The 12,856-nt window shown below is 35.4% G+C and overlaps 1 protein-coding gene and 1 pseudogene across 1 annotated transcript; both read left to right on the top strand.

Moving 5' to 3' along the window:
• The first annotated feature begins 1,913 nt into the window (after positions 1-1,913).
• Positions 1,914-12,441, top strand: LOC111381835 (annotated as a pseudogene).
• LOC111381836 lies at positions 5,372-6,131 on the top strand. The gene is made up of 2 exons (XM_023005678.1): positions 5,372-5,934; positions 6,042-6,131. The coding sequence occupies exon 1, from the start codon at positions 5,379-5,381 to the stop codon at positions 5,895-5,897; it is 519 nt and encodes a 172-aa protein (XP_022861446.1). The 5' UTR covers positions 5,372-5,378; the 3' UTR covers positions 5,898-5,934; positions 6,042-6,131.
• Positions 12,442-12,856: the final 415 nt, after the last annotated feature.

Below are 12,856 nucleotides of genomic sequence, written 5' to 3'. Positions count from 1 at the left end.
TTTGGCATAGTGGTTATGAGCATTATATAAAGTATAGATTTTGAACGTTTATCAACTGACATGTTTTGAATGATTTTAAGAACGATTTTTTAAAATAGCCCAACCTATACTTAAGAGTTTATTATTCATCAATTCTGAAAAGTTTTTTAAAAGAATAAAATTATACATATTACACTTAGTGAAATTTTTAGTTTATGGTTTCTTGTATAAATTTTTTTACTCACGTAAATGATATTTTACTAATTTTTTACATTTAAAAAATTAAATAAAGTTAAATATTTACTTTAAATTTTAAGTTAGCATTTTTTTACTTAGAAGTAAATTTTACAATTATAAGTCAGTTTTGTATTTTGAAGTTATTTTACACAAGTGATAAGTGATTTTTTTATTTATAATTCTTTTTTTTTATATTTTAAGTGAATATTTTGTTTTATTTATAGTATTTTTACTTTATAAAAAATTTTTTAGACAAAATTAAATTTTATTTTATAATTTTTTTGTTTATAAATAATTTTTTAATTAATATATTTTTATTTATAAGTTAATTTTATACAAAATTTGTTGGTTAAAAATAATTAGTTTATAAAGGATAAATTTAGAAAAGAATATAAGAAATAGTAAATAATTATTGATTTGATGGATCGATAGAACTGCTCAAAATTATACTACGTCAATTTTGAATGATTTTTAAACCATTTAAACAAGTGGAAATTACACTCCACCATACTTTTGAAGGTGAGGTGTTTCATATTTCAAAAGTCAGAAATATTTCATCTCTCTTCAATCTCATTCTCTATCCAATCTAATTCTCTCTCCCTCTACACATTTTCTCTCTCTCCCACACAAATTTATTCTCTTTTCAATCTCCTTCTCTCTCCATTATTTCTCCTGCCATTTTCTCTCTCTCTCTTCTTCTTCTCTCATATCGCCTCCAATCTCTTTCTCTCTCCATTATTTCTCTTGCCGTTTTTTCTTTCCCTCTTCGTCTTTTCTCAGATCGCCCTCCCTAGTCGCCCCAATTGATAATGAACTAATCACCTAGAAATCTAAGATCAGAAATCAAATATGGCACTGAGCTAACCATTCATAGCGTCGATCTGTGATGGAGTTTGTTGCAGCGTCACCGACCAATCTGTGGTGTTGGTGTGCAGCAGTGACTGTGGTGTTGGTGTGCGGTGGCGTTGACTTGGCGTCTGTCGTCCATTATCTGTTTATAAATGATTCCAAATGATTTTTTTCCCTATGATATATAGCTTGGCAGGTCCAAGTGGAATGGTCACAATTGATGAACTTGAAACTGAAACATTAATAATGTCCAACTAATAAAATAATTTGCAATGAGTAAATAAGTTGTGACCAATAAAAATTCTGAATCTGTGACCGATAAATAATCTATGGCCTATAAAATCTTGAATTCGTGACAAAAAATATTCTGTGATCTATAAGATTTTCGATTTGTGATCAAGAAATAAGTTGCGACCAATAATTTGATAAGTTGTGATTAAAAACTAATTCTTGACTAATTAAATAGCTAATTGTGACAAAAAAAAACTGTGACCTTGAAAATGGTGATGATTTTACGTTTAAAATTCTATATATTAAAGAGTCCGATCACATAAGGAAACTGAAGTTTGATTTCAGGGAATGATTGTAACGTTTCTCTCTCTCCGATCTCCCTGTCTCTCCTTCTATATATATATATAGGTTACATTCTCAGAGATTTGAAATATCAAACTATATTTCTTAAATTTGAGTTGTATATTTCTTACCAGTTGGAATATGAAATTTTCCCTTTAAACAATGCTCAAAAAATCTAACAAGCACCAGACCTAAAGCCCAACAAAAAGTCATGCATTAATCCAACTATAACCTAGGCGTCATGTTCATAGAGCAACCACGGAATTAGCTAAAACTGGGGGGAGGCAAAAAGGGAACATATTCATCACCCATTGGCACCAATTCATCTTGTGTAGCAGTGATTTCTACTCAATTTCTTCATCAACAAAGTTGGAAGGTAGTATTGGAATTTTGATAAGAGTAAAACGGGCTTTTATGTTGAAATGGCACTCAATCCTATTGTTGTGAATGATTTAATTTCAAGAAAACTCCGTATAATTTATTTATTTTTAAAATTGTTGATTGTTGATGGCTATCTTCCTCTAGCAACAATGATATTTTCGACAACCTCTGTCCTGAATTTTTGACGCGGTTATTTATTATGATCTCCTTGCTTTAAAAAACTAACCTCGCCTCAAGCGAAATAGGCGAATGATCTTACTATTTGTATATCCGGGGTTGACATCCTAGATGACACTCCCATCACAAGAGGGGGGGAGCCCACACATAATAAAATAATTGCGAACCCTCCTCTTGTGAGGAAGTATCTTCCGGAATGTCAACCCTAGATGTACAAATAACTTTATTGATAGGTGAAATACCTGGGACCAAAATCCAGTTGAGGCAGTTGCCCCCACTAGACCCTAGGTGTTTCCGCCTCTACTTGAGAGGGATTCATGTATTTTCATTTCATTTTTTTTTTAACTACTGTTTCTTTGGAATTGAGTGATTTGTAGTTTATACCCACAAGAAAAGAGTGGAAATATTGTAGCATCGAAACTCGGTAATTGTTGCTGGATGAGGAAAAGTGATAGCACTTTAGGATATTTCCAAGTTTTCCAGTATAGATTTAGTGCAGTAGGGGCACAGAGGGATGGGGTTTGGGGGGAGGCAAAATGGGCCATGGGGACTACGGTTCTAAAATAATGGAGGTTAAAGGATAAAATTAGTTTTGGAGGCAAATTTGCAATAGAAGTCTTAGTCTAGTCAGGGACTTCCCTGCCGTTCTCCAAGTATCAATTCAATCACGTGATTTTATTTTTATTTTCTCTTACTTTTCTTTTACCTTTGTGTGATTTTATTCTTTGAATGTAATTAAAGTTTCAGGATCCAAATCCAATAGCTTGGAGGTTCTTTCTTGCATTTGTTTTGCTTTTCGGAAAGATAATCTGAATTTAATAATTTTTTATACAGTTTTTATGAAAGTAACAACTTCTTCAGACACCGAATTGACAATTCCTTAGAGGGATTTACGTAGGAACTCACCGTTGAGTGGAAAAATGCAACCAATTACCATTGCAAGTGGTGTTGTATTACATTTCAGCAAAGTGTTGTTATTGTTGGAATAATTAATAATTTCATATGTGGGCTTCACATTCGATTGCAAAATTTTACGGGTTAGATATATGACTCATAATGATAATTGTGTTTGGGCCAAATTTATTAAGTGGTCAATTGGGCCATTTACACCTTACGGGTTGTAATTAATTTGATGTGGTAATTTAAAGTATGTGGGCCGAAAATAAACTCTAATTAGAATTCTAATCGTAATGGAACGACTCAATTATTTCCTATATAAAGGCTAGGTCCCCTCTCCTCTCCATATGTGTTTTCATTAGCTTGCCCCATTGATAGCTAATACTTTTGTGAGAAGCAAGGAGGGGAAGATCGTGTCTACTATTACAACTATAATTCATATCAACAATGGTTTCCGCAGGTATGAATTTGGTTTATTAGTTTATTATTTGGTGATTCTTGATTCTTAGCATGATTGAAAATTTAATATTAACAATTGGTATCAGAGCCTTCATGCTGAGATCATAATCCCTCGTAAAACAATATTCTGTCTCGTTTTCTTGATTTATCATATTGTTCTTGTTTTCAGAAATTTGAGAAAATTGGTTCTTCTCTTCCTCACCAACTCCACAATTCCATTATTATTTTCCCTTTTTACTGTATTCTCTCAATTAAGACCTAACTTCTATTCATGTAATTTTTTTTTTCCGATTTTCGTGAATGAGGAAATCTTCAGAATCCTCACGGTCCCCTACTTTCACTTCTCACCTCTCATTGTACTTTTGTTGATTACATTGCATTCTTTATCATGGATTTGAAATTTTGTTTCATGCTGATTTGCTTTTTACTAAGTGATTAACTGTGTTAAAGTAATTATGGACCAAAGCATGCAGTTTCTATGATATAACTAAATAATTCAGGAATGAAGAGAAAAATAATCTGTTGAATCTACTAATCGTTAGGCAAGAGAAATTAAATTGTCATAAAGGAATGAAGTGGAAATTTATCTGTTGAAACAAATAAAAAGTTGGGCAACATGAGTGAATTGAACAGCATCTATTTGCCTAATATTGGTTCTCTGGAGGGACCATAACACAGTGCTAGTTATGGCTGTTTGGGGACGGGGGCATGGTGTGCAATTTTTGAAAATTGCAAGCCCCTACCCACAATTAAAGGAAAGGGTCAATTTTGATCCAAATTAAAATTTTATTTAAAATTGACCCATTTAAAATAATAATAATAATTGACAACTTTTATATTTTCGTTAAATGTATAATTATTGTTGTTATTATTTGTTCGTTTAAATTTCGACTTTTATATATTAAAATTTTGTTGCCAATTTTAGTTCTCAATCACATGTGAATTTTTCCATTCATCGATTAATGATTATAATTGTTCCATGATTATTATTTTGTGATTGAACTTTTTCTATGGGCCTTGCGACGATTCTTGTTTTCCCACTAAGAGAAATATTTTGAAATAAAAATGGGTGGTAGCTGTCAAAGTAGCACACTCATTATTATTTATTCGATTTTCTCTACAATAAAAATACATATATTTTTGCCCAACAACTTTTGATTTATTGCATATAATATCTTGCCCAAAGGTGTTATTATATGTAATATTTTTGAAAAATGGCATGAAAAAGTTAACGGCTTATTTTGGTTTAGAAATTTCCTTCTGCCCAAAGGTGTTGAAATTTCGAAAACCAATGTGATTTTGCTAACTAGCTACATGATGTGTTTTAAGAGTATCTTATAGCATGTTGTATTGTCGACCCAAAGGTGACTTTATGATGATGCATCTAGACTCTTACCGTAATAAAATTTATATCTTTCGATTTAAATTACGGATTATCTAATTAATAGCCCATATTAATTGGTTGGATATTTCATCATCCATTTGATTGCATGCATTAAGTTTGGATGATATTAAAAGTGATATTTTATGTTTCCACAGTTTATAATGCCTCATCTCTTTCGAATCAATTGTCTGCTATTGAAATTTTGACTGGGAATAACTATGTGAGATGGAAACGAGATGTACAAATAGCACTTGGTCTTTTTGGCTTGGATTTTGCAATGGAGAAAAAGCTTGAAAAACCCACAGATAAAAGTACCGTTGAATATGTAGCCGAGCATGAAAAGTGGAAAAGGGCTAACAAACTCTGTTTGAAAATCATTAAGCGATCGATATCTGATTCCATTCTAAGTGCCATCCCTGATAATGAAAATGCCAAAAGTGTTATGGATGCCATAGGAGAAAAATTTATTGAGTCTGATAAAGCCGAAACTGGGGATTTGATGGATAAATTTATGAGCATGAAATATGACGGTACAAGTGGTGTTAGGAAGCATGTCATGAAAATGATAAATATATCATCTAAGTTAAAGGCTCTTGACATTCCCATTGCGGAGCCTTTCCTGGTCTATCATGTTTTGAATAACCTTCCTAGCAAGTTTAATCAGCTTAAGGTTGCTTATAATGCTCAGCGGGATAAGTGGAATTTGAATGACCTCATAGCAGTGTGTGCCCAAGAAGAGTATAGGATGCGCCGTGAAACTGTTGAAACTGTACAATTAGCTTTTCAGCCATCACAGAATAAGGGGCCTTCTCATAATCATAAACCTAAGTTTCGTAAGGGTAATAAGTCCCACCGAAGTCAGCAGAATAAAAATCTTAGTGGTCCCAAACTAGTTATAAAGAAAAATGATCAATGCAAGTTCTGTAAAAAGAAGGGTCACTGGCAGAAAGACTGTTTTTAGTTCAAGACTTGGTTGGAAAAGAAGAAGAGTTCTTCAGGTATTCCCTTGGCCTTAGTTTGTTTTGAGTCTTCTTTAGTAGATGTACTTTTGAATTCTTGGTGGTTAGACTCGGGAGCTAGTATTCATATTGCGAATTCCTTGCAGGGGTTCATAAGCAAACGGAGGCCAAGTGAGAATGAAGTAAGCTTGAGCCTTGCAAATGGATTCCAAGTGAAGGTTGAATTCATAGGAGTACTGAAGTTAACTTTAGAGTCTGGTTTTTATCTTGTTTTGGAAAATACAGTTTATGTACCGCAGATGAGACGGAATTTAATTTCTATACCAAAACTTGATGCTTGTGGTTTTACATTTAATTTTGGTAATGGAATGGTTAAGTTATTTAATGATTCTCGTTTGATTGGAAATGACATTTTATGTGATGGTTTATATAAATTATCTTTGGCTTCTTTTTGTGATGTCTCGTGTGTTACAAATGTATCAAAGAAAATGGCTTTAATTCGTGAATCATCCTCTATATTGTGGCATAAGCGATTGGGTCATATTTCTAAGGATAGAATGGAAAGATTAGTAAAAGATGAGATACTTCCTTCCTTAGACTTCTCCAATTTTGACACCTGTATAGATTGTATAAGAGGAAAGTTAACTAAGTCTACGAGGAAGGGTTCGACTAGGAGTAATGGAATTTTGGACTTAATTCACACTGATATCAGTGGACCTTTGCTTTCCACTATATGTGAGAATAAATATTTCATAACTTTCATTGATGATTTCTCACGATATGGATATGTTTATTTGATTAACGACAAATCACATGCACTTGAGAAATTCAAAGTTTTCAAACTGGAAGTAGAGAAACAATGTGGGAAAAATATCAAAGTTGTAAGATCTGACCGAGGTGGTGAGTACTATGGGAAATATGACGAGTCTGGTCAAAATATGGGTGATTTTGCAAAATTTTTACAAGAGTGTGGAATAGTGCCTCAATACACCATGCCAGGGACACCTGAGCAGAATGGTGTTTCTGAAAGACGTAATCGAACTCTAAAAGATATGGTTAGAAGTATGATGAGTAGAACAAATTTGCCTGAATATTTGTGGGGTGAAGCCTTGAAAACAGCTATGTATATTTTGAACAGAGTTTCAAGTAAAGCTGTTGTAAAGACACCGTTTGAATTATGGACAGGACGTAAGCCAAGTATGGCTCACTTTAAAGTTTGGGGATGTCCAGCTGAAGTTAGGATTTATAATCCATTTGAAAAGAAATTAGACCCTAAATCAACTCCTGGCTACTTTATTGGGTATCCGGATAGATCAAAGGGATATAAGTTTTACTGTCCAAATCGCGGCACTAGAATTGTGAAGTCCATTACTGCTAAATTTTTTGAGAACGATTTTGGAGATAGTGGGAGTTCCACGTTGAGAGAAATTCTTGTTGAACCTAATCAAGTTGTTGTTCCAGTTCCCATCATACAGGAAAGAGTTGGTTCCCAACTAATTGAAGTTGTTAATGAAGAACCGAGGAACCAGGAGGAATCTCCAATTCCTCAAACAATGATTGAATCAGTTCCTGAGCCACAAGTTAGGAGATCACAAAGGGAAAGAAGATCTGCATTGCCCAGTGATTATGTTACATATTTATTGGAGAGCAATTTTAATATCGGGCATATTGTTGATCCTGTAACTTATAATCAAGCATTAACAAGTCTTGAGGCAGATAAATGGATAGCTGCCATGGAAAATGAAATGAATTCCATGGAAAAGAATAAAGTTTGGGATCTTGTTGAACTTCCTCCAGATGCTAAGGCTATAGATAACAAGTGGATCTTCAAAAGTAAATTAGATTCAAAAGGAAATGTTGAACGAAAGAAAGCAAGATTGGTTGCAAAAGGCTTCACTCAGTGAGAGGGCATTGATTATGTTGAAACCTTCTCCCCTGTTTCGTCGAAAGATTCTTTTCGAATTATCATGGCTCTTGTGGCACACTACAATTTGGAGCTTCATCAAATGGATGTTAAGACAGCATTTTTGAATAGAGATCTTTCTGAAATGGTTTATATGAAACAACCTGAAGGTTTTGTTGTAAAAGGAAAAGAAAACTTGGTGTGTAAGTTAAACAAATCCTTATATGGTCTCAAGCAAGCATCTCGACAGTGGTATTTGAAGTTTGATGAGGTTGTGACATCTCTAGGTTTTGTTGAAAATACTATTGATCAGTGCATTTATCTTAAAACCAGTGGGAGAAATTTTATTTTCCTTGTATTGTCTGTTGATGACATTCTACTTGCTAGCAGTAACTTAGGGCTGCTTCATGAGACAAAGAAAATGTTGTCTGGTAATTTTGAGATGAAAGATCTTGGAGAAGCTTCCTATGTACTTGGCATTGAAATACATCGTGATAGAAATCGTGGTTTATTGGGACTTTCTCAGAAAGCTTATATACGACGTGTTCTAGAAAGGTTTAATATGCAGAATTGTGCTCCTGGTGATGTACCTATCATAAAAGGAGATAAGTTTAACAAAACTCAATGTCCAAGGAATGAGTTGGAAAGGGAGTCTATGAAGATGATCCCATATGCTAGTGCTGTGGGAAGTTTGATGTATGCTCAAGTTTGCACTAGACCGGATATAGCCTACGCAGTAAGTGTCCTTAGCAGATTTCAGTCTAATCCAGGACAAGAGTATTGGAAAGCAGCTAAGAAAGTTACGAGATATTTGAAGAAAACTGAAAGTTATATGCTTACATTCCAGCGTACAAATCATCTTGAGGTGGTAGGATATTCAGATTCTGATTTTGCTGGATGTCAAGATGACTTGAAATCAACCTCAGGTTATATTTTTACATTAGCTGGTGGTGCCATTTCTTGGAAAAGTGTTAAACAGACTTTAGTAGCGTCTTCTACTATACAAGCTGAATTTATGGCATGTTATAGGGCTACATTCCAAGCCGTTTGGTTAAGAAATTTTATCTCTGGCTTGAAAGTTGTTGATTCCATCTCAAGATCGATCACTATCTACTATGATAACAGTGCAGCAGTATTCTTTTCAAAGAATAATAAAAGTTCTGGTGGATCAAAACATATTGACATCAAATATTTGGTTGTTAGAGACAGAGTCAAAGAAGGGCAGACGAAAATAGAGCATATCAATACAGAGGCGATGGTTGCTGATCCCTTGACTAAGGGACTCGCTCCAAAAGTCTTTAAGACACATGTTACTAATATGGATATTGTGGAAACATTTGATATTTTTGGTTAGTGGGAGTTATTTATGAAAAGAACTACGTTTTGGGTTTGATCCCTTTACGGGGTACGTAGGCAACCCATATGTTTTCGGGTACAGCCCCTTCTGATAATAAAATAATTTTTCCCCTATTCATGAACTATTTTAAGCATGCATTTGACTTATGTCTTTTTATATTATTGATATCTTGAAAGACATAAAAATGAGTCTCTTTTGGAGACATGTGGCTTTATTTTGATTCAAACCATTATGAGGACCGATATGAGTTAGCACAGTTTCTGATCACATTTGGTGCTAAGTTCATACCACATACTACCACATTGGTTGGAGGATGGGGATCCATGTCGATAAGGATGTTGACAATTGTAGCTGTGGAATGGTCTTACATCTCTTAAATTGGTGTAATGACTTCCATATTCGGTGTTAATATTCTTGTTGGACCGGATCATGTAACGTAAGGTGTCATCATTGGAGCTATACTTTTGTGGCCACCTATGTAGTCTAACCCGGGTGTTAAAACTTTGTTATGGCAATCAAATGTTTGTCCAAGTGGGAGAATGTTGGAATAATTAATAATTCCATATGTGGGCTTCACATTCGATTGCAAAATTTTACGGGTTAGATATATGGCTCATAATGATAATTGTATTTGGACCAAATTTATTAAGTGATCAATTGGGTATTTTATACCTTACGGGTTGTAATTAATTTGATATGGTAATTTAAAGTATGTGGGCCGGAAATAAACTCTAATTAGAATTCTAGTCGTAATGGGACGACTCAATTATTTCCTATATAAAGGCTAGGTCCCCTCTCCTCTCCATATGTGTTTTCATTAGCTTGCCCCATTGATAGCTAATATTTTTGTGAGGAGCAAGGAGGGGAAGATCTTGTCTACTATTACAACTATAATTCATATCAACAATGACTTCCACAGGTATGAATTTGGTTTATTAGTTTATTATTTGGTGATTCTTGATTCTTAGCATGATTGAAAATTTAATATTAACAGTTATTACTACCAGTGTTCCAACCGCCAAATAGAATATTTTAATACCAACATTTATGTATGGCTGTGAACAACTAGAATGGCTGATTATTTTTATTTTTTTGTTTGTATTGTTTTGGATAGCTTGTTATTGCTATGCATTTCCTTGTGTACTAAATTTTGACATTTATATCTTTCGCAGTGATAAACAAAGGCTAAGACATGGTTCAATACAATTTTAAAAAGATTACAGTGGTTCCCACTGGAAAGGACTTTATTGATATCATTCTCTCCCGCACACAACGTCAAACACCGACTGTTGTTCATAAGGGATATGCTATCTCACGTATCCGCCAGTTTTACATGCGCAAAGTAAGTATACACAACAAAACTTTCATGATAAGCTCTCCACCATTATTGAGGAGTTTCCTTGGCTTGATGATATCCATCCTTTCTACGGCGACCTCCTCCATGTTCTGTACAACAAAGACCATTACAAGCTTGCTCTAGGCCAAATCAATACTGCTAGGAACCTGATTGGTAAGATTGCAAAGGACTATGTGAAATTGTTGAAGTACGGAGATTCTCTATATAGATGCAAGTCCTTGAAGGTTGCTGCTCTAGGCCGTATGTGTACTGTGATTAAACGAGTTAGCCCTAGTTTGGCTTATCTTGAACAGATAAGACAACACATGGCGAGGCTTCCTTCCATTGATCCAAATACACGGACAATCTTGATTTGTGGGTACCCCAATGTTGGCAAGAGCTCGTTTATTAACAAAATTACAAGGGCAAATGTGGATGGACAGCCTTATGCTTTTACCACAAAATCGCTGTTTGTTGGTCACACTGACTACAAATATCTACGTTACCAAGTGATTGATACTCCAGGGATTTTGGACAGGCCATTTGAGGATCGTAATATCATTGAAATGTGCAGCATTACTGCTCTTGCCCATTTAAGAGCTGCAGTGTTGTTTTTCCTTGATATTTCTGGATCTTGTGGGTACAGCATTGCGCAGCAGGCGGCTCTTTTCCACAGCATCAAGTCATTATTCATGAACAAACCATTGACTATAGTCTGCAACAAGACTGACTTACAGGCACTGGAAGGGATCTCCAAAGATGATATGAAGCTGGTCATGGAGATGAAATCAGAAGCTATGAAAACTTTGATAGGACAAGGGGGCGAGCCAACAAACGACGAGGGTGTGCTCTTGACTATGAGTACTTTGATTGAGGAGGGTGTTATTGAGGTGAAGAATGCAGCTTGTGAGAGGCTGTTGGATCAGAGGGTGGAATTAAAAATGAAGTCGAAAAAGTTGAATGATTGCCTGAACCGCTTCCATGTTGCAATGCCTAAACCACGTGACCAGAAGGAAAGGCCACCCTGTATACCTGAGGCTGTCTTAGAAGCTAAAGCCAAGAAAGCAGAGTAAGCTGCAGAGAAACAGAAGAAGCTGGAGAAGGATCTGGAGAATGAGAATGGAGGTGCAGGTGTATACTCTGCAAGCTTGAGAAAGCATTATATTTTAGCAAATGATGAATGGAAAGAAGACATCATGCCTGAAATTCTTGATGGGCACAATGCATACGATTTCGTTACCCTGATATATTACAAAGGCTTGAAGAATTGGAGAGAGAAGAAGGTATGCGCCAAGAACACGAAGCAGATGATGAATTTGAGATGGACGGGGCTGAACTGACCCCTGAAGAGCAAGAGGCACTGGTAGCAATTAGAAAGAAGAAAAGCTTACTCATTCAACAGCACAGGATGAAGAAGAGCACTGCTGAGAGCCGACCAACTATACCCAGAAAATTCAATAAAGACAAACAGTTTACGTCAGAAAGAATGGGAAGATAGCTATCAACTTTGGGACTTGATCCAACTCTGGCAATCAACCGTGCTCGTATCAAATCTAGGGGTCGTAAGAGGGAGAGATCAATTGAGAGGGGTGATCAAAATGGTACTGATGATATGGATGTGGATGGTAACCAACCAAATAAGAAGCTGCGGTTCAGGTCGAGGTCAAAATCACAGCCACCATATGAAGTGGTTCCTGGAGAGGGCTTGAAAGATTTTGCTCAAAAGAAGAAGGTTGTAAAACTGGCAGAAAAATCTCACAAGAAGAGGAACAAAGATGCTCGCAAGGGAGAGGCAGATAGAGTCATTCCTACTCTCAGACCAAAGCACTTGTTCTCTGGGAAGCGGTCCACTGGGAAAACTGACCGGCGCTAGTGGCATCCAAGTATAACCTCTAGAATCTTGTTGCATAACAGGTTGATCTCCGCATTTTTGGACTCTCTAATCTTGCTTAGCACCCAGAATAATATTGTTGTATCTTCCCCACCCCACCCCAAAAAAGGGTAGAGAAAACTTCTACTCTCTTAAAAGAAAGATGGAAAAAAAAAATTAAGAAATTTGTATTTACTGCACTGGAGTTCTAGAAGCCAAAGTAGATTATGGTAATCACCATGAGCACATTAAGTATTTATTTAGTTGCTTTTCTATTTGTGGTACCCTTATTAGATCTTTCTTTAGCCTTATGTTGCCTTTATGCCTCCTGCCCATCAGGCAAACAGTGAATTTCTAAGCATGCTATTATGGCTTGATTGCACATTCAATCTATCAAATCTAATTTCATTCACTATTTTGTCATTTGCAGGGAAGGGTTCATACTTCACAAACTATATTGTGCTTGAAGCTGCAGCGAAATGTCACGGATCGCAA

This window comes from Olea europaea, unplaced genomic scaffold, assembly GCF_002742605.1.
Source record: "Olea europaea var. sylvestris unplaced genomic scaffold, O_europaea_v1 scaffold2382, whole genome shotgun sequence".
NCBI classification, from domain to species: domain Eukaryota; kingdom Viridiplantae; phylum Streptophyta; class Magnoliopsida; order Lamiales; family Oleaceae; genus Olea; species Olea europaea.
The sequence above is the reverse complement of the archived record's forward strand: the minus strand, read 5'-3'. Positions and strand labels throughout refer to the sequence as shown.

Coding starts and splice junctions, on each gene's coding strand:
- LOC111381836 (XM_023005678.1), top strand. CDS start 5,379: ATGGATGCCATAGGAGAAAAATTTATTGAGTCTGATAAAGCCGAAACT.